This window comes from Gasterosteus aculeatus, chromosome 7 (genome assembly GCF_964276395.1).
Source record: "Gasterosteus aculeatus chromosome 7, fGasAcu3.hap1.1, whole genome shotgun sequence".
Taxonomy (NCBI): Eukaryota; Metazoa; Chordata; class Actinopteri; order Perciformes; family Gasterosteidae; genus Gasterosteus; species Gasterosteus aculeatus.
Genome location: NC_135694.1, coordinates 28,100,775 through 28,123,434, shown reverse-complemented (window position 1 = coordinate 28,123,434; position 22,660 = coordinate 28,100,775). Strand labels below are relative to the sequence as shown.

At 46.3% G+C, this 22,660-nt stretch overlaps 1 protein-coding gene across 2 annotated transcripts in view; it reads left to right on the top strand.

Moving 5' to 3' along the window:
* zbtb16a (zinc finger and BTB domain containing 16a) overlaps positions 1-22,660 on the top strand; it is a 109,864-nt gene that overhangs the window by 41,792 nt on the left and 45,412 nt on the right. For both annotated transcript variants that reach the window (XM_040181271.2, XM_040181273.2), the window contains exon 3: positions 4,465-4,562. In XM_040181271.2, the coding sequence (XP_040037205.1) occupies positions 4,465-4,562 (98 nt within the window). The remainder of the gene's footprint in view (positions 1-4,464; positions 4,563-22,660) is intronic.

Here is a 22,660-nt window from a genome sequence, read left to right as displayed (position 1 = left end):
AGTTATTTTCCTCTGACCGACACAGCTAATGAACAAACAGAGAGACACACACACACACACACACACACACACTCACACAGCCTTTCTTCAATTTACCACGTCGTATCAATCGCCTCCCTTAATCTTTTAGTGTTTTCTTCTCTCTATCGTAACCCCCCCTCCCCCCATTCCTCCCTCTCCAAAGCTTTCATTCACGAACGCCGTTTCAAGTTGTTTTATAGCTCCCTTCACAAACGGAGGATGGAGAAAAAAAAATGGATAAATAAAAGATGAAAGGATGGATGAGGGTGGAGAACAACACTCTGCTGCTGGGGAAGAAATGGATGTTAGGCTAGCAATGGGAAATAAGTGCAATTCATGAAGCATGGCTCCGCACGGCTGTTGTTCTTTCTAAAGAGTTTGATTACATGAAATGGTGGTGTGAGCGGAAGACAATATCAACAACAATATCAGTCACTTAATTTAAAGAGCAACTAGACCCTCAGCCCACTTTTATACAGCAGGAAGTGAAATGTTTATCTGCGTTTTGTAGCGTTGTGGATTCAGTCTAATTAATAAAGCGTCGTAGAGGAAGAACCACTACGTTCTAGAAGCAATTTTCCTTCATTCCCAGCGTAGGGCCATCGGCCATCAGGAAGAGCGCCGTGTTTTGAGTCAAAATAGCGGCCAGTTTCGTTATGGTAACTCGACTTATTATTGTATATTAATTATTATATAGTTATTGTAAAAGGGTTCATGGGACGCCGCCTCCAATCTGCGTCCGTGCGCGGTAGAGCTCTTGAACCGAACACTGAGGTTTGGGCTTAATATGCAGAGAGGTTTGCCAGCACTTTGTCAAAGTGTGATCATATCGAATCCGGAGGCATATTGAATAACTTATTTTATGGTTATTTTCTTTGTAGAATCGGTAGCTCAGCTTAGACTTTTTCTGACGGCGTTGTATTAGAAATATAAAAAATAAGGTAAGAGCAGGTGGGTAGCTTAGGTCTTTATTTCTCAAAATGCAGTGCTGGTTATGATATATGGCCGGCCCAGTCCAGCCGCAAAACAGGCAAAAAAAAAAAGTTCCGAATTACACGAGGCAAGCTGTTACGGCTCAACAACCCAGGCCAATAACACACACACACTTGCATTCAGACTGGCCTCGGTATAGGCTGGATTTTACGAGGAAGCCCACCGCACGAGGTGATCAGCATATGTTTTGGGGACATAAATTTAAATTTTATTGCCGTTGTCAAAAGTGACTGTTGGACAAAGTCGATTATTAACTGAGTAAATGGCCTGAGAGAGTTTTATGTGAACTTCCTTAATGGCGGCAGTCAGTCTGTTTCAAATCACGCTCCCACCCACCACACACACACACACACACACACACACACACACACACACTCCGTCATCTATTTCAGAAGCACAACATGAAAGCAGATACAAAATCTTGTGAAAGCTGAAATTCAGTGTGCGATCAGCTCCGCTCGTGCACACCAGGCGTCCCGTGGGTCCGTGTGTGCGTGCGCACCTTTCATCCGTCTGTTATTGACTCCGTTTCCTGAGTGGCGAGGTCGCTTACTCTCCAGTCTCCAGACCGGAGGTCAGGCACACGTCTGCTTACAGGTACAGTTGGATCTGGCCACCCATTGTGTGCAGGAGGAGCTCCATTAGTGTTTCAATAGCAGAGGCTGAGTCCCAAACCTTCCCTTTGATGGACTGAATTTCGCGATCAGGTGCTGTTACCATTGTGTTTGAACATCCAGTAATGTGCTGTTTTCGTGGGTAGCGCCGGCTTTGGCAGTTAGGGACACACACACACACACACACACTGCTCATCAGCGCTACATTTACGGGGAAAATACTTGGCGTCGCTTCCACATCTGGTGGCCTTAATAAGTCCATCCATACCGTATCAGTGCTCTGTCTGGGGGGCACAATGGTCAGATTGAGGAGGGACACAAAAGGCCTTTGAAAGGCTTTGTGCTCCGCGTGTGTTGTGTGGTGCTTTAAGGCTTGTTTGAGTAAAAGCGGGACATCACCTGGGATCCTGAAAGGGAGAAAATCTGGCTGCATTCCTTTGTCCAATTTGGTTTTTTTTTCGTTACTGAATTTCTGTCGGCAAAAATGACATGGCAGCGAGACAGAAGGATGCCGAGGAGGAGCAGACGGGTGGCGAGCGAGCGTGCGACTGCCTTTCCTCCGCACCGTTATTCATAATATCATCAAACACTGGCGCCGACCTCCTCATTTTGGCCCCCAGGGCGTCGAGAGGAAAAACAAAAAGAGGGCAGTCTGGGAAAAACTGCAAAAGTTTTCATCAGAGTCCATATCCTTTATAACTCCTGCGCTGACTGTACTGTCACAGACGGATACCTCGTATCGTTTCCATTCTCGGTTGTGTCGCTCCCGTCCCTCTGCGCCCCTTTCGCTCCCTGTTTTGGCTTTTCAAGTGTCTTCTTTCCCTTCTGGGTGCATTTGGCATTTATAGAGCCTTTTAATCACTCTTCTTGCCGGAGGGCTGTCATTCTGCCTTTTAGTTTCCACGCTCCCTCCACAGATTCAAACTACTAAAATCCCTATCAACCCCTATTCAACCCCCCCCCCTTTTTTTTTAAACCGTTGCTCCTGTCATGTTTCAAGGATGTTTTGCAGCAATTAATAGTCTCTAAAGTCAAACCAGACACCGTTACTTAATAACTCCCGCAGCCACCGCCGTTAAGACCTGCTGTAATCTCTCTCCGTCTGTCTCGCTCTCGTCCCCGCTCTGTCTCTCTGCCACCCCACTCGGGGCACAAAAGAGAGAGCTGTAAATCAATTTGCATTCGACATCTGACATCAATCAGTCATGTTTTGGGAAAGTGGCACCACCACCACCACCTCCTCCTCCTCCTCCTCCTCTGCGGCTGCTTCGAGAGACGCCAAGATGGATGTCTGTCATCTTGCCCGAGCCGAGTGGAGCTCTTATCAAGGGTATTGTTTCCCCGAGAATGCACTCGGCTGATCAGCGCGCCACCTGACTCGTCGGCAGAGACGATGAGATGCTCCCGCTCGACGCCAGAAGGATGTACTCAGAATAGTATCGGGCACATATCCTGTGCAAATTTAGATTATTTCTTCTTTTTTTTTCTTCTACCTACTTTTCATTATCGTGTTTACCGTTATGCAAAAAAGGACCGATTATTCTTTTTCTCGTTGTTTTTATGTTGGTTGGCAAACAACAGTAATGGAGCATTAACAACCCTACGTTTGGAATGTGGATTGGGACTCTACAAATACATTTTCAAATATTGATAATGAATACAAAAATACGAAATGTGCACGGAAACTAAAGAGTTACATTTTCTCTGTCATTTTTGTTCCCCTGAGATATTCAGGCACTTTTAACTCTTTCAGCATCGTTTTTGTCCCGTTGGTACTGTTCGCTTTTAACCACCTGCTCAGCCATCGGTAGCTGTGTGGATACAATAGAATTTAGTTTGCAGCACGTATTAAAGAAAATGTCTGATTATCATACTTTGGACAGTAAAGCATAACATTCTCTGGCTAGCTGTTGATTTTCTATTTGATTTGGTTGTAATCTTGCAGGACCAAAATGTAACCGAAGTATTAGTATTTGCCCTCTCAATTTCTCAATTTAGAAAACATGCCAGTCAAACCAAATCTTGATTTAAACTGACCACAACATTATAATCAAAAAGGAGCGTCTCTCTCATGAAAAAGAAATCTTTGGTATCGGGTGCGTGTCTTTTGTGAACCTTTACTCAAGGCAACATATTAGAAGTTCTCGGGAGGCTTAAGGCGCCGTGGCAGTTGTTTGGCAATTCGTGTCACCTTAATTGCTTTAGAGCACTTTCAGATATCTCTCAAGTATGATATGCTTTGTGCCGAGCCGTGGGGTCTTTGAGGATTTCGTCACCGAGCGAGTCGTTGGGCCAGACCTTGTGTTGTCAGATGCTATTTGCTAACCTAAGCTTCAAGGCCTTTCCCACATAATCAAATATTGAACCTTGGTCTTGTCTGACCTTGTGTAATGACCGTCTATCAGGCCCAAAAAAGGTCAAAAAGTCATTGCGGATCAGATGTTGCTTTAAGCTGTGCATCACCTCGCAGATTAGCGAGCGGTAGTAAAAACCTGCCCATTAATGGTTCATAACACTTAAGTAGCTGCCTGTGTGTTTGCCTGAGTAAATCATTATATTTCGCTTTATGGGCTCCTTGCCCATCTGCAGCACTTGAGAGGTCGTTGCTTGATAGTGCGTCTGCTTGAACAGCATCTTGAGATTTATGCCACCAGGTCATGGTCGGCTGCTCCCCGCCGAATACTGATGGTTAATAAGTGCTGACGCGGCGATTGATGGAGTGAGGAGTTGCACACAATCTGAAAAGCTGAATCTTTTTGTTTTTCCAAAAGTCCTTTTATTTACGAGTGGGACAGAATCCAGACGTTGAAATGTTGGTTCTGCTCTTCGTCAACAGGAAGATGCACAGTGGAATGAAGACCTACGGCTGTGAGCTGTGCGGAAAGAGCTTCCTGGACAGTCTCCGTCTACGGATGCATTTGCTGTCTCATTCAGGTAAGGAAATCAAACCAACCCCAAAACAACAACTGTGGTCTGTGATCACCGTTCAGCTAGCGGTACGTCCTGTTTTCATTGCTGCTTGTCGGGTAAACGGTGTTTGTTTGTTCCAACAGAGCTGTAATCACTGCTGTTACATTTCAGCATCACATGCAGTATCACTGCTGAATAAAATAGCAAAGGCTAATAATATGTGATTTCAAATAAATGCGCTAGAGATGAAAAAACATTAGCATGGCTCTTTTTGTAGGGAGACAAGAATGTGTTTTTCTTTGAGATTTATCTCGTACCCTGAAGCGAGGACTGAACTCAACCACTACCAACATTGTATTAAACTATCAGTATTTAACATCATTAGTTGTTCAGTCTTGTCTTCTCTTGCATATATGCCCCCCCCCCTTAGCCCTTTTACAAATATACAAATAATGGCTTTAAACGTGCGAATGTGGAGAATAACTCAGTGAGTTTAGTCTAGCCCAATAAAGCTGCGCAGCTCAAGCGAAAGGCTGCCTGCACATCATCATCCTGTCACCCTGCACCTCCGCGACATTAGAGGTCTTAAAGGCAGCAAGAGCACAAGACGCATCGATTGGTCCAGTTCGACACACGCCCCGCCCCCAAACACATGCCCCGCCCCATCGGCCCCTGTGCCGGGAGCCTACTTAGCGCTGCACTGGTTTAATGGCATGAGCCGTCTTTTATAGGCAGCAAAGAGCTCTCCGCTCCGAAGGGCCTAAGTGCAGATGGTTTATTGAGGCGCTGTTAAAAAGACATGGGACCTCTGAGGAAAACCCCCCCTGCACACAAAGCGCGCATGAACACACACAAACTCTCTGCAAACCCCAAATCCACGTGTTGACTTTGGCCCAGACATTGAGCCCTCCGTTCTGTACCACACGTGTTTTCCAATGAAACGCCGTGAGTGGTCTAATTCGTCTGCTTGCCATTGTTGGTGTTGATGTTGGGGGATACACACACACACACACACACACACACACGCGCGCGCGTCCCCCCACCCACCTCCCCCACAGCCCTCCCACTGGGTAGAAAACGATAATTGCCCGGATCACTTGTTTGTTCGTGTCACGCAAAAAGTTGAACAACGACCGAGATGGATGCCGACACCGGCGCTCTATTGTGACAGAGATGAATGACAAACTCACGCTGCGCCGGAGAATTGCCTCAACAGACGACTCAGCGTGTCAAAAACAAAAGTTGCTCAGAGGAAATATTCACTGTTTATTTTACAATTATACGAAGTGGAAGCTGAGTCGAGGTAATCCTGACTCATGTGGCCTCTTCCTGGCGTGTGTGTGTGTGTGTGTGTGTGTGTGTGTGTGTGTGTGTGTGTGTGTGTGTCTCTATGCATGCTCCAGTGGAGATTCACCTTACAGAGCCATGCTCTGGCGTACAAATGACAATAGTGGAGGTTGTAGTAATGATATTAGTAGCAGCCAGGAGTGTAACGGAAATATTTGGCCTCAACAGGCCTCTTCGTTTTTCCATTTTCCAGAATATTTGTATCCGGTCGTTCATACAAATACAGATGACAATCAAGCACAAAGTTGACAATCACTTTAAGAGTGATGGACCAAAAGCTTGGAGAAGAAGTTTTAGAATTGGTTTGGAGAGAAGGAAAAAGGTGTCGGGCACACGGGTCATGATCACTTACTATGACTACAAAGTGATGCTAGGGTTTAGGACGCAGTCCTGCGGGTGGTGTTGGCTTAAACCACACCGAGGTAATTATCATCTGAGTCGTTTTCCGTCCCGAGAAGTAGATCTTCTGCGATATCAACAGGTTTGCGATAACTCGCTTTGCACCCATTTGTACGAGGCGAAAAACTCTGCTGATAGCAGATCAAATGGAAAAAGAGCACACCGAGAACTCGAGGAAGAACCACATTCTCCACCCTGAGAAAGGCAGCCGGGCGGAAGATGTGGCCGGTGTATTTTTAGCTACAGAGGCAGGCAAGTGCACAAACTTTCTCTTCTTTCTTTTTTTTCTTTTTTTTTTCTTTCTTACTCTTTCCGAGCGGGGCCGCGTTGGCGCCCGACATCAACCTGCACTGGTTACACACATCAGTGTGGATCCACAGCCGCTTTGGTCGGGCGTAAAAGGCGAGACAAGCGCTTCTGTCAAGGCGGGCGACGGTTAGGGAAGAGACGGCGCGTCTTTGATAGTTTTTGTTGTCTCTCTTAGTTGTTGCACTTCTTTTTTTTTTTTTTTCCACCTCCACCATTTGACTTTCAAGGCTTTTCTCGGGCTGACGCCCGCGTCTCCCTTTTCATTTTTTGTTATCGTGTCGCTCTCTCTCGCTCTGTAATGATGACACTTCCCCGAGTCCCAAAACCCTCAACCTGAGCTCCCACACCCCCGTTCCTCTCCCCCTCCCCCTCCGCCGCCATCATCCTTCAGCTCGCTTCAGAGGAGGCGGAATATTGGGGAGATGAAGCGAGAGAGTGGAGAAGCTTTTTGATATGCGCAGCGCGTCGTGGATGTTGAGCGTTTCAGACGCTGCAGCCGCCGCCGCCGCCTCCTCCTCCCTCCTGGCTGTCTGTCTGTCTCTCCCTGTCTGTCTGTCTGTCTGTCCCCCTGTCTGTCTGTCTGTGCTTGTTGTACGGAGGACTTGGCGCCCCGCCAGTCTGGGCTGCTTGCCACCACTGAGGGTACAGTATGTACAGTCTGCCTCGTGCCAGATATTTCTTTTTCTTTTTTTCCTCTCTCGTCTCGTTCTGTTTCTTTCCTCCACCACGTTGTTGTTGTTGTGTGTTTTTTTTTTCTTTTAATCTCCACCTGACGTTGAGTGTTTGACAGTGTTTGCTGAGCCAAAGCTCAGCAAACACTGTCATTGGGGAGCATTTTGGGGTCCTGCGTGTTGTTTTTCTTCATATGACGGCTGCTCTGCTGTGTGTGGCCAATTTAATGCAAAAACACAACCCAAAAGAAGTCCAAAGACTGAGTGTTTAGACCAAAATGTTACTTGAATCCAATTCAAACACTTCCACCAGAATGAAATCCCAGAATAATAAGAGCAATTCTGGTTTCAATGAAAACTCTCATTGAGTTCTGGCTCTTAATACTTTGTACTCAAAATGCGTCCGTAGCAAAGCGTCAAAGACAGTCGAGTAACTTAATTATTACCGTCTTTGAATTATATGTGAACAAAGATTAGTGTATCTAAGTTCTACTGAAATGCAACGAGGCACTATTATATGTTAACTGGTGACATGAGGAGAAATTAACCATCGCAAATAGACAAAGTAGTAAAAAGAAATTCCCACTGATGGAAGCAAATATCAATATTGTTGCTTTTCCATTTTCAAAAGGCCTGATAGGAAAATTGTGTTGGCATTGGACAAAAAAAGAAAAAAAAGAAATCCTGTCTATCATACGTACTTACACAACAGAGTATTTTTAATACATCATAATTTAAACTGTATTCCTTCACCTCACCCCAGGCAATCTGTTGGTGACGAACAAGACCAGACTCCTCTGATTCTCCGATTGTTTTCACAGCGAGCTGGTGCAGTGTAACGAGATTACCAATAAGACTCCCCGAACAACCGTATCGCTCTCTATATTAACACCAACTCTTCATCCCGCTGCCTTCATAGCTCAAGAGCTTTAATCCCATGTTTAGAGTATGCAGATTTCCTGGATTATCCCGCTGAGTATGCGTGTCAGCGTTGAAGCGCAGTTTTTCAAAGTTACACCCATCCTTTTATTTAACTAGACGTTGGTGGTTAAGTGTGTGGCTCAAGGGCACGTTGTGATGACATATGAGTGGAGAGATGGTCTCGGTAATGTGTTGCCCGGTGGCGTGGCAACCAAAAGAGTATTAATTATGGAGCATTGCGGATCGCCTTAAATCCCCCGCCGGTGTGTTTTTACTTCGCTTTCCTTGTTGAAAGAATTAATTAAGCGCTTTGAGATAACTTAGGACGCACTATATTGACCTCCTTGTTCTCAGATATCTCAGACGAGTCCGCTAGAAGAACTCTTTGGCTAGCTTCTGTTCCACTAGCCCGAGAGGATTTGTCACAGTGCAAAGCTGTATTGTAGTGTGATGGACTCCAGTTCTCAGTCCCTGGTGTTTATTCTCAATTAAAAGCTCTACTTGTTTGATGATCAAAACCATTTGGCATCGATTTGTGCAGTTAAACTCGTAGGCAAGTATTCCTTTATTGGGGAATGCTGCACACTTTTATGGTATTTTGGAAAAAGTTCCTCCAGTTTTGTTCAAGGGAATAAAAACAAGATGATACTCCGTAACAACACGAGCAATTTTGATCGGTCGAGGCACAGATGTTGAGCCAGATGTTGAGGTACAAACAGTCGTTTGCATGAATCATTCTAACGGAGTTTAACAATCCAGTTACTTTTGGACATTTCTGCAGTCCGAGCCGTTTGTGGGATGGAGCTGCTAACCGAGGGAATTATTGACGAAAACACGACTTTTCCGGTCACGTGCTTGTACTTTCTGACAGTGTGTCACACGGGCTTCATCACTTTGGTATGTTGGGTTTGCGCATTAGTCAGCCGGTACAGTGTATCTGCGCCTCTGACCCGCCTTGTAGAGAATTTGTCTTGAACACGCCTCATGTTCCTTTTCGGTTGATCTCTTTTTTTATTTTTCGTTCTATATTAAAGTAAAAGGACAGAAGTGTTTTCTGTAAATATATAGTTGAGTAATCGGCAGAGGTTGAAATGTCTTTGCGCGGTTTGTTCTGTTAGCACCTTTAGCTGCGAGCGGCCTGCTCAGCCGTCGCCATGTTGCTGCTCATGGACGGATGAGCTCTGAATTTGAAATTTGAAACTTGCTGCTCAAATGCTCAAATATTCAAATGGATTGTGAAAATGCCAAAAACGTGAAAGACACTGTATCCGCTGTACGTATTGTGCACGTGAGTCACATCTAATTCTCCTTTGTCATGGTCACACATTATCCCACACTGTTGTAAACGTGAAGAGAGTTAACCCGGAAGTCTAATTTTCCTTCTGTCCCCGGGACCAGATGTTCATCTTGGCCCGGTGCGAAGAAAAACTCCGTTCCAATCTCATCCGAATCTGATTCCAGCCCGAGTGTGGGAGAAAAATGCCTACGTGAATGTCCGCGGCGCTCGCATGAGGAAAAATGCAAAGAATTTGGATGTGAACGCAGCGAGGCGGGAGGGCCCGCCTTCCAATTGCTCTTTGTCTGCATTTCCATCTCCGTGGCGTTTGTTTGGCCGTCGGCTGCTCGGCTGTTCTGGCGTCGCGCCGGCTCTTCCCTCACAGCGATGACGACATATTTGTGCCGGCAGGTCTGGATGTTCTGCCAGCATTCCAGCATTTATGATCGCTCGCAGATGTGAGTCCAGGAACACGCTGTACTGTACCCAAACCCAGAAATTAATGAAACTTGACTGCCTTCCAGGCCACACATTCCTAAATGTGTGTGTGTGTGTGTGTGTGTGTGCATGTATGAGGGAGAAGGAAGGCCGAAGACTCATGCAGGGAGGGGTGGCAGGGGGGGAGGGACGGGATAATAAAAGCAAGTGGTAGGAAAATAAATAAAAGTATGTCCCCCCAAGTGGTAAACGTGTATATTTGTTTTTTACCACAGCTGATCTCTGTCATGCAAGAGCACGCTCACACGCACACGGCATGTGTCCGCTGTTTCCGTACATTAACACCGAGTGACAGATGGAGTGGATAAACAGCAGTAGCTCACGCTTCAGTACCATAACATCACTCCCTCCCTGCAACCTAAAGCCCCCCCCCCCCTGCGCGCCTCCTGTAATACTTCCCCTGACCTGTTGATTTACTGCTCCAAGCAGCGCTGGGATTATGCAGCTGGACAAATCTCAACCGGGTTACGTTACACCGGAGGGGGGGGGGGCAAATCGGGGACAGGACAAGTCGAGTTAGAGGTGACACAGCGCGGGTGGGGGGGGGGGTCAACTTGTAATACTGTTGCATCAGCCATCGCTGTCAGGCTGATGTTTTTTATTTCCCTACCAGAGACGGGAGCAAGGTGGGATGAGATGGGAGGGGGGGCGGGGGGGGGGGGGGGGGGGGGGGGGGGCGCTTGTTAGGCCGCTGCCCTGAGCAAATGTGACTTCGTTGGAAACGCGTTACTCTGAACAGCTGCCCCTCTTTGCCAGAACGCGGTGTACCTGTGCCTCGGGCTTCTCGGAAAAAGCAGCGTTCTTAAAGGAATAGAGCGTAAAAATAGCCGGAGAGCCGCGCGCCGCCGCCGCCGCCTCCGGGCCCACGTCCCGGCGTCTGGAGGCCCACTCTGTCTCGATGGCCGCTCGCGTTAAACGTCATTTTTGCTCGGCGCGGTTCTGCCCGATGTAGCGGTGACTGCTTTTGCTGGAGGCCACGTAGGTATTTGCCCCGCTGAAAGATCCGTCGCCAGCAGTGAACGTCTCACTGAGTAATACGAGTGACAAGTCAGGGTTTGCCGTTTAGATGAGATTAAAAAGGAGCTGATGTATTGTGAGGCTCTTTTTTTTTTTTTTAAGGTGAGGCCGGCTGGCTGGCTCGTCCGTCTGTCCAGCCATTTATCTTTAGAATGCAGGAACGTTTTTCTTCTGAAAGGAGATTTAAGAAGCCCAATACAAGCGATTGCGTTGAGTTACGCAAGCCGGCAGGGCGGCAGTTAACAAGGACTTTGGCTGTGTATGCACAAGATAAACACAAATCTAATGGGCTTTGAAATATTCACATCCAGGCTCACTGGAGCTGTGTTTGCCAAACCTACTTTTTTTTTTTACAAATAACAAACCATGTCTTTTGCAACAAGCCACAGTTTTGAATGGGGGGGATATAGTCTACGCCGGTGGAAGTAGTAGCAGAGCAGCATGTCGAAAATAAACACAATAAAAGATGCCGAGGCTGTTTTGCTGCCTCTTTTTCACCCTAAAATCCAACTCCTTATATACATTATGCCGCCGGGTTTTGGTTCAGAGTAAGAAAGGAAGGCCGAGGTAATGGCGGATCTTCTACTTCTACCCTTTTTTTATGGGGAGGTGTGGACTCATTCAATGAGAACAAGTGTCCAAAACGTTTGACTGCTACTATTCGTCGACATTAAGGAAACACTACCGTATTTAGAATAGTTCGGGCGAGCCAAAAGGTGCTGAAGTGAGAAATCCACGAAATAGAGCTAATAACATAATCCCACCAGTAATCACCTTTATGTCAAAAAAAAAAAAAAAACTCCCACAGATTAGTTTGTAATCAAATTACTGCGGTATCGCCTGCTCTTAAAGCCTGTCAATCAAGAAGTTGGACAAAGAAACTCTAAGCTGACCCTTTAACCCTCTCTATTTTCAGACTAGGAGAAAAAACCCGAGGACTTGATCTTGTTGCTTTTATTACAGGGATATTGCAGCTTTGAATCCTTTCGGTTGCTAAGTAGCGAGTGCCCCTGTGCTCCCTTAATGGGCCTGATTTGGTATTCCGCTCTGATGCCAAGTCTTATTTTTGTATGCGAGACAAAGTGTTTTGATGGAGGGTGATTGCTGCAACGTCTGTGTGTCTACCAAAGGCTGTTTTTTTCTTTTTTTGTCGGAGTGAGAGTTTTATGGCCTCTCACTGTACAGTACACTTTGTGCCTTCTGCTCAAAACAAGAACACAGTCGATTGAATTTTGGATTCGCTTCATCATCCCTCCCTCCTCCCTGCAGCTTTGTTGTCAGCGAGCAGCATGTGTGTGTATGTGGCAGAGAGCGAGGCGCTGTGAGTGCTCGCTGTGTGTACTTGATGCATGTGACTGAGTAGGTGTGTGTGTGTGTGTGTTTGTGGGGAAAGTCAATTATTGCAAAAGGCTGCCAATTAATTTGCTCTACTGGAAACTTGAATGATACTGAACAAACGTGTACACATGAATCAAACACACACGCACACTCTCCATTAACTTGAAAGGACGTGAAAAGATGCTTTTTGCTGCAGACATTTGTTTGTAATGTTTATTTTTTTCAACTAAATGACTCATGAGCATAGATGGTCGTGAATCCTCCATGCAGCTGAACCGGGCACAACAACAAGTCTTTGTTTCAGGTAATCGGCAAGCGTCATCATCCCCGCGATTCTAACCGTATCCCCCTGCTAAGAAATCTCTCCTTTTTTTATCGTCTCCAAAACACTAGTTGTGTTTAAAATCGTATAAAGGCGTATAAATGTGACCGTGACACTCATCTGGCCTTTTAATGCAGGACAGAAACAAACTAGGACATGTTTCTCCAAATACTCCCCGGTGTGGTTGGGCTTTTTGAGAAATAAAAAGGAAACCTCAGTTTACCGAGGAAGAGCTGAGCTTATTAAAAGACTGAAAAGCGTGCGTGTGAGTGTGGGTGCTGGCAAGGTCCAGTTGTGCAGTGTTCTGTATAGCAATTAGTGGTGTTGACCACATTCAGAGGAGGTGCTGCCATGTGTGTCTGGAGAGCACATTTGAGTTGGGTTGTTGTTCTCTGCTTTCCTTTTAATATATAATCGCACTAGATATTCACGTGCATCACGGAAGTTCTCCATCGCACTTTTTGCCACTTGAAGTTTGTGTGTGTCCACGAGACAGAGTTTCTCAATGCATTGCAAACATCCCCCCTCCTCCCGAAATAAAGGGGAAATAAAGCAGCGGCTGTGATGAGGTGGGTAGTACAGGGGGGGGGGGGAGATAAGGTTGTGAGAGCGGGAGGCTAAATTTAAATCGTAATTGGCCGACTTCCACAAGCTTGTGGGCATTTTAATGAGTCATAATAACTTCATTTAAAACCAGCTGAGCAGAAAATAGATTGGAGAGGAGCCTGTGGCTAGTATGGATTTGTGTTGCATCGTGCGTGTGTGTGTGTGTGTGTGTGTGTGTGTGTGTGTGTGTGTGTGTGTGTGTGTGTGTGTGTGTGTGTGTGTGTGTGTGTGTGTGTGTGTGTGTGTGTGTGTGTGTGTGTGCACCCCCGTTTTGAGCTCAACTCTAAAAGCTACGTGCACACACACACACACACACACACGCAGTGCAGAAACTAGCTGGTGCGACATTTATCTGACTTGCAGAATAACACAGAGCTGCTTTACACGCAGTGTTTGAAGGACCGTAATGACACAACCAACACCTCTCAGGTGCCACGACAGAGTTGGTTGGACGCAATAAATTTCTGCAGGGCTCTGAATGCTCAGTGTGGCCTTGGAAATGGATCCGCAAAAGAGCATAAATGTGGAAGAAAAATGAAATTCCAAAACGTGGTCACCTGCTCCAGTCATTGTGTGCTGTTTTATATGCTGTACCTGTTGGAATGGGACCAGTTACACCTTCATTAACCTTTTATCAGAAATATCACATGAGGTTTGTTTACTTCACCCAATTCCCGACATACTTTTGCTACACCCTCTTGGGAAAAAAAAACAGTGAAACTTTATTTTAAATGCATTCCTTCCAGGATTGCGGTTGGAACGGGATTATTGGATTGAAACCAAACTGTCACATAACTTTGTTTGGTGTAGTTTTTGGTTGGAAGTGGATGCTTGGTGGTGGAGGGGGGATCGGTTCCTTCGGTGAGTTAAGGCGCCAGTCGGTCCATCTACATCCCGTCCTTTTCATAGCAGCTGTACAGTTGCGGAGGGTGTCTTGAGGGTTAAAACGTAGCACGTAGCCGCCACGTAAAATCACAGCGTGCTGTGACAATCCTCCTTGTGAATTGTCATGCAGGAGAAAGTAAAACCACTTTTCCTGCTTGAGAAAAAGCCTCCCGGTTCTCCCTCCCTCTTGCTCCAACACTAAAACATTGTTCCGGTAACGATGTAACGATGCATCACGCTATTGGATGTTTCACTGCCCCTCCTGTAATGAGCCACAGGTATGCACTGACATGGGCAGGAATGGAAGTCAGCCGTTCCCATTTGACGGCTCTTTTGTTGTGTGTAGACAGTGTGTAGCGTGTGTGTGTGCGCAGTGCGGTTGTACGTGAGCACAGGCCTTTGCTTCAGTGTCCCAACCAACAGCTTCACTGTCAGATTATTGGCCCGGGTCCATAGGGCTTCAATGCAAAATGCTTATTGTGTCAGGTGAGTGGGTAGTTATTGATTACACGCGTCATTTTATTCTCCTGGTACAGCGCGATCTTTAGGTTGCCTGCTCTTGTTATTTAGTGAAATAAGACTTTGACTGGATGCTTTTGGCGGTTCGTTCCGCTCTGGCATTCCAAACGATGTTTGTTATTTCAATGAAATGTCAGTCTGGCTTTTCTTTCCTAAAGGATCTGGTTTCTGTAACACAATCCCAAGTGGGAAAACAGAGTGGGACGGATTGTTTGTGACACAAATGGTAATAAAAGTAAATATTCTCTCAGGCTCAACCTTTTATTGCATTATGTAACTTGGCCAATAGCTCTGGGAAAGTTTTTAGATCAATTTCGCAGCGCCGATTAGAAAGCTATGAATCCCATTTATGGAGGAGCTCCCTCGTGAAACGCTCTTTGAAACTTTTATATTTTCGGATGAAGAGAGAATGAACCCGGCTAAGCAAAGATCTGCCGACGGCACTTTCATGTGCGGGGGGGATGCAAGTGAAAGGAGACAGAGCGAGCGAGGCAGAGGGAGAAGATAAAAGCACTTCCAAAGCCATCTGGAAGTAGCCAGGACTCACAAGGATCGCTTTCTTGCTACTAATTCCACCGGGAGGTGCGACATAAAAGCAAAGCATGGATGTTGTGTTATAACTGTTGAAAACAAGCAAGTGGCCGTGGAATACTAAGTATTTCACGGCTGGTCAGAGGGAAAGCACTTCAATCCGGGGGTGAAAAGGCTTTTTGGATGCCCCCCCCCCACCCAGCCTCCCTGAGATAGGGGGGTATTGATTTGAAACTATTTGACTATCTGCCAGACAGTTTGTCTGCACCACTCGTGTAGAGTTTGATCGGATGATGACTGTGGTTACACGATATTTGTGCAAACTTAGTGGAATCCAGTTGCGATGTTTTCTTCTTCTTCTTCTTCTTTGGCAGGATTCAGGATCTAGGTTCTCATCTCGTCATAATTTTATTTCGGTTTTGAGGACTTTTTTTCGAAAGTTAATTGATGGGATTTGGGATAAACCAGCAGATTTTAACAGCCCTACAGCCCCTAAAAAAATCAATCGAATCAATCAAAGTCTATGCATGGATCCCACATCCAGTCATCCTATCAGGTTGGTACTTGGTATCGTCCGATAGGCAAGTTCAATGATATGATTTGGTATGACGACGCACCTCACAGTACATGTTGACACATAACCAGTTTGCTTGATTAACTGGTTTAAAAGAGAGTTGCATGTCAATGGAAGTTTCCAAAAGAGCCTTTTGCTCAATGGTGCTTCCTCTAAATATGCGACACACATTTCTGTGGGTTAAACTGCAAGACAAAGAGTGCAAAGGCAAGTCGGGCGCAGCCGGCATGAAGGCAGCGTACAGCGTCAATACAGATGTTTCTGTCAAACTGTCACCCACTCTGAGGCTTGCACAAGCCTGCAAAATGTTGCGTAACACCCTATGTAATATCCATGATGTTTCCATCAGTTTGGTGGCATAAATCTGCTCCTTGAACATCAAAACCTAGACCAGGCTGAAAAAAAAAATAGAAAGGGTCCCGCCCCCCCTCCCCCCTTGTCACATTTGCTGCCTGTGGAACAAAGATCATTAAAGTTTCATCTTTGCCGACGTTAGAGCTGCAGGAGATGACACTACACTCAGTGACTAACTGGTATGTTACAATCCAAACGTATCGACTTGATGCAGACGCAGGTTTCAAATACATACTTGAGTTTCAGCAGAATTTATCATTACCAGACGGAGAGAATTTGTGCTTCATCTTTTTCTAAAAGTGTAATTTCATGGCTTCACAGCGGGGTCTTGTCCACGCTAGAATTAAGAAATGATATTATAATCCAGCAGTTTACTGTCATGCAACTTGAGACCCATCAGCTATTAGTCTGAAGACGATTCTCTTCTGGGGAAAAGTGGCACAGTAGCCAGCGGAGACACGCACAAGGTGCGTCCGGGCCAAGACTTGTTGTACTGTTGCATATGCAGAGAAGATATGACGGATTAATCCGTTCATACGTTCGGCGATCCGGAGCTAATTATCAGGACAACAATTAACAGCAGGTGAAGACGCCTCCTTCTCGCAGAGCAACTAGTGGACAGGCGAACCCTTTGAACCGTGAATTCACCATTTGGCCTATTTCTGCCTCAGCTGATTGTATCCCACCACCTCTAAACACACACACACACACACACTTCCCTACATTTGGCTGCCTGCCAAGAGCTGTCATTGCCTCCACGCTATCAGGCCTGCTGCATCTATATTCAGAAGGCCCGCGTCGAAAGAGACTGGTCTGAAGGAAGAAGACGGCTGGCAAGAGAACAATTATTTACACACGTTTTCAGGCATACGATGTCTAAAGACACGGATTGTCTGCTCTTTTTTTTTTTTTTTTTTCGTGTCCATGCATTGTGCAGTATGCTCGCCTCGAGCAATTTATTTCAACCTTATTTTAAGCTTAAACGAAAGCAGCTGACGAGGGCGGCCCGAAAGCTGAGCACAGGCTCTCATAAATGATAACTAACGACTCTCTATGTCGTCTCCGCTGTGGGTCTGGACGGAATCTGGATATGGGGGGATTTTCCTCATCTTTATGACTTTACCCTCCAAGTAATATCTTTACTCTGCCCCCCCCCCCCCCCCCCCCCCACCCCCTCATTTGTGGAAAAACAGATGACTTAATGGAAAAGAGTTGGTAACCTCTGTGTGCTGTCATTTGGCAGATAACGCAGGCTTGACGAATAGATGTTTTGTGCTATTTGCGCTACGTTTATTCCAGCTCTTTTTGCAAGATTTCCCTAATTGATCCAATTTGCCTGTTTGAAGCCTGCGCTCATTATGTTTTATATGGAAGATTTAATGGGATGCAAGAAGATTTTGGAATCAACAAAAATAAACAAGTATGTAAATCAATGCACCTGAGTGCAGTAAAAACAAAAAGGAGAAGAAGAAGAAGAAACTTTGTCAAGTATTTCCTGTTGTTAAGCCGTTTGGGTATCCTAACATCTGCACATTCAGACATGCCCCCCGTTGTTTCTGTTGGCTCAGCTTGGCCTCTTTCCTGAGTGGACCTGACTTCCATTAACAACAGTTAAACAATGTTCTAGTTGTCTTATCAGTAACGTGTCTTCACACCCGGACGTGGGCAGATGCAGACACGCGCCGGACTTTCTGCTGTTAGGAAGTTGTACATTCTGAAAGATTTTAGGAAAAAAAAAGTTCATGTTGCGGTGTTTCCACATTTTGCAGCCAATATATTTAATATCAACTTCCAGTTTAGAGTTCACAGCGTTTCTCTGCCAGTTCACATATTTCCCTCCCGGTTTCTTTGTCACACTTTTACTACCCAGGTGATCGCGGCATTCCCTGCTTTTCACAGCGTTAATAAACTCAGCCTTGCCTTTGACAATGTGTGACTTGAAAGCAGGAAATAATGGGCCCTAAACACAGAGTCTTTACAGGTTATTGGCCCCGGGGAAAGGGTGGGTGGGGGGCGTATCGTGGGAGGGCATCTGCAAACTCCCGCCGTGATTTCTCCGCTTATGCCGGCGCAGAAAAAGAAAATCGACGCATGCCGAAGGAGAAGGAGTGGGCCGGAGGACAGTGAAAGGCAGGCGAGGAGGGTCTCAGCGTCTCCTGTTGCACCTCCTCGACTTGTGGATTTGGTTAAATCATCAAGCGATCTGTTCTTCGCCTGCTTCTGCAAGAAAATAAAATAAAAAGGAAGCCCGTGCGTCGCTTCGGTGTCTCGATTCGGTGCAACCACCTGCAGGCAGAAAACCACAGCAAAATAAAATTGCGTTTTCCTCCTCCAATCCAGCTGCCATCTCGTCCTGTCCCCTCTCGAACTATAAATGCATTTACAACACTGTAAAGAGGATGTCAATGCATTCCCAGCAGCCGGCTGAGCACGAGGGGTAAAGGTTCAGCTGGTGGTCACCGTGTCTGCCCGTCTCTCTCCTCCTAGAACACACAGAATCAAGCCGACGCGGTACGGACGCTCAGCGACCCGCTATAGAGGTGCGGGCCGAAGACGCGCGTCGCTCCGGGCGACTTCCAGTCTGTTTTCCGAGCCCTGTCGTTGGTTTCTTTCAAAACATGACCACAGTCTTTTCCTGGACTAAACCATGTCGTCGAAGTTGACTAAACGTAACCGATCCTTCACCGCAGATGTGGTGTGGAGGAAAACATGAGTCCTAATGTGGGTTTTGGGCGGGCACAGCCGAACTGCATTATACTGTCAAGCTGAAGATTGGGACGTCAGTCGGTGGCTAATGAGTCCGGAGTGGACACACTCGTCCGTGACGAGGGATCTCACAAGTTATCAGCCACACACCATGTGGAATTCACTCTGAGCACATTCATGCACTCATGATGGCAAACCCTCATGACGGAAGTGGTCTTTTCTCTAATGCCAATTAAGCTCCTTATATAAATCAGGGTTCGATATCCGCTCCTCCTTGAAATATTGTTGTAGCAGCTTTTGACGTGAGATAATACTATTGAATCCACCGTGACCTCACTTAACGGCCTTATCTGAAAATGCTGTTGTCGATCAGACGCTGACTGCACTCTCGCGTCGTGTTTGTCATTCCTGGGGTCGCTCCTCTGTGAGCAGATTACATATTAACTCCCTGCACCACTGCATTACTTGCCGCTCCACAGATTGATCTCGGACTGAATGTTGGGTCGTTTAGAGCTCTCTGACCTCCGGATTGATTTCTGATAACAGTTATATGGCAGCGGATTTCATTCATAATTGCTGCCTGATAGTGAAATCAAAATATGTGCACACAACCTTTCCCTAGTAGTGCGTCTCATGTTTTAAAAGTAACTAAGTGACCCGTGTGCATTTTCCAATTGTCACTTTAGATGCATTATGGGTAGTGAGGTCTTCAAAGCAGCTAGTTGCACACTGCATTCCCAAGCACCCGTTCGTTATTTATTTAGATTCTTTTTTTTTTTTTTTTTTTTTAAATGAAATCAATCTTTTTTTAATCAAAGTGTGTGTCAACCTTTTTTTAATCGACTTTGGGAGACTGGAGCAGGTCACTCATGTCGATGTGTATTTCACCAGGAGCCCACCCACCCCTGTTCAAACAGGATCTATTAATACGGGGCCCCGAGGCTTGTGAGAAATGGTCCACTTTGGCGTTTTAGAGCAGCCTAACTTACTTCCTGCCTCTTCACACCAGGAGAGCCCCGGGTGGTTCCTCTATGCATCCAGCTCTTGCTTCCTCCCTTGCACCTCTCCACACACGTCCATATACCCACATGCACACACCAACACGCACGCATCCACCCAAGGCCCTGAAGACATCTCTGCGTCCCCCGGCCTGCGGGAGCACACGGACGCACGTCAAAGCCTCATTTTCTCATCTCTTTTTGAAAACGGGGAGGGAGTTGAAAGCAAAGCTGAAACCACATGGCACCTTTCACCTCTAGGGGCAGCCGGGGAGGAGGGGAGGCCAGGGGTTAGAGCAGGGTGGGGGGGAGAGTTTTCAAACACTTGGTGTGCGTCTGGCAACTGTTGTTACTGGACAGCTAATCAGGAGATATACGGTTGCGTTTTACAACCTCATTTTCTCTACGTCACCATCATACCTTTTATTAGCTATGATGGCATTTCATTTAGCATTGGGGAGAGATGCGACCGCTTGACGGTTTGCACGTCAATGACCACGGAGAAATTGAACACAAAAGCCATCGGACAACAATACACTTTCGCTGTAAAATGTCCTCCATGAGTGGTTTCTCTGCAGTGAATCCAATGTTTCTGATAGAGAAGATTGTCAAATTAGACTAATGACTTGATGAGTTATTAGATCAACAGAATTATTGCAATTCATCCTCTTTCAACATACGACGAATATCACAGATCATTTCCACCTCGTGGAGTCACTCGATATGAAGGGAGGTGACCACGTTTATTAGTGTCTGTCTGTAATCTGATTGTACTTTACAAAAAATAGCTTCCTCGTCGGTCTTCTAACGAAATCTTCTAAATGATGCATGTGTGTCCGTGTCCATTCGCGTCAGTGCACACTTAAAACCAGGTTCCTCTGACGTCAAGTTTGAAAGTAAGACAGGAGAGAACCGAGAGGAGGAAGGGAGTGCAGGAAAGGTGGGGGGAGGAGGAGGAGGAGGGTTGGATGTGTGGACTGAGCTGCCCTCTATCTCCAAGGGGGCAAAAGCTCTAGAAATGTCTTTGTCGTGCAGAGAAAGTAAGGCAGGGCAGAGGGAGGAACACGCAGCACAAAAGAACAGGCCGGGTCAGGAAACCGTCCGCGACCCACTGGACAAACAAATTGGTTTGCAGGCAAAACGGATTAAAAGGTTGAGCTGGGCAAAAAAAACAAAACAAGGGTGACTGATGTTGCAACGTGAGCTCATCCATTTTGAAGTGGGGGGGCTAAATTTAGAGGCTTCTTGTGGATGGAAGTGCATTGTGTGTTTTCTCTCTCGGTCTCTCTCTCTCGCTCTGTGTGTGCGTGCGTGCGTGAAAGCGAGTACTCTGCAAGTCAATATTTGTCTGCTTTGCCACGTCCCCAGACATCCCATCCGGCGCAACAGACCGTAAAGCTGTCAAATGCGACCTGAATATTCTCTGTCTTCATCTGTTTCCTCCCTTTTCTCCCTCCCTCCCTCTTCCGCCTGCTCTCCCTCACTCGCCTTGGATTTCTTTTTCCTCTCTGTCGATAACAATATCGTCTCTGGTTTTGCAGCAAAGTATCCAATCTGACATATTTAAAATGTCATTACGTTGGCTAAAATTAAACAACAAATTATGTAAAACTTTTCTGTGCAATTCTCCTCGTTTGCTTTATTTTCATTCATAGCAACAGATATTTAAACTTCACTTGCCGCAGCAAATCCTGAGCCAACTTCCCGAGCGTTGTATTAGCAAGTGCATATTTTCCCGAGATATATTATTACAATTCTGTCGTGATTGCACCAGTCGTTCGTGGAAGCCGCCTCCTGCATGTTGCCATCTGTCACACGCTTCCTGGCACGCATCAACATTCATGCCGGCTCAAAAAGTATCCGCTGACAACTCCTCCATATAAAAAGGGGTTCAATGGCTGAACGTGGATCGACTTCATTACATCCCGACATGGAAACCCTCTCATTTGTGCTGCAAGACTTGTGTGTAATAAAGGGCCCCGTAGTTGCGGTGACTTATTGTAAACTCATCCTGTGTGTGTGTGTGTGTGTTTGTATTAAACTCCAAGAGGCGGCTTGGCGCGGCCCCAGTCCTCTCTGAGCCTTGATAATAAAAAGTACGTGCCGGGAGCACAGCGGTGCACGCAGGGTACGGCCAGTACTGACCTCTCCAGCTGGCCTCTCTGTGCTGCTGCACCACTGATAAGGGGCCTGGTGTAAATAAAAGTGTACAGCACGGCTCGTTATAACCCTGAAGGTAGAGCGGGCACGGGGGGGGGGGTGAGAGTGTGTGCTCGCTGTTCTGTGACAGCGTAGTTTGTGTGTGTGTGTACGTGTTTCCCTATTTGTATATGAAGCAGATCGAGTTTTAGATGCCGTGATTGACTTTTAATGCCATTTCAGCCTGACTTTTAAGCTTAAAGATTGTGAGTGATACTGTGGAAGTTAAAAGCATGAATAAAAGTCCTCCGTAGAAACGTGCGCGGGGGTGTAGGTATGAGGGGGGGGGGGTCTGTCTGCGTGTGTTTATGGATTTGTTTTGCTGCTTTTTGGTACGGAGAGTACTGTCTTACGTAAGCCATTTATGCAGGCTCAGTGAACAGCCAGGCTATGTTTTTGTTGGTGACTGCGCTTGTCTGCCTCCCTCCCTCTGTCGCGCACACACACACACACACACACACACACACACACACACACACACACAGACTCTCTCTCCCCCTAATGTGTCTGTCTCTCTCCCTCCCACTCTGTTTACACTCTTAAAAACCACTGAGTGTGATATTGGTCGGCCATCGACGGATTCAGTGTAATTTAATTTCCCATTTAGCCTCCCTGACTCTTGAGAACGGATCATTCAGCTACTTCCCCCAGA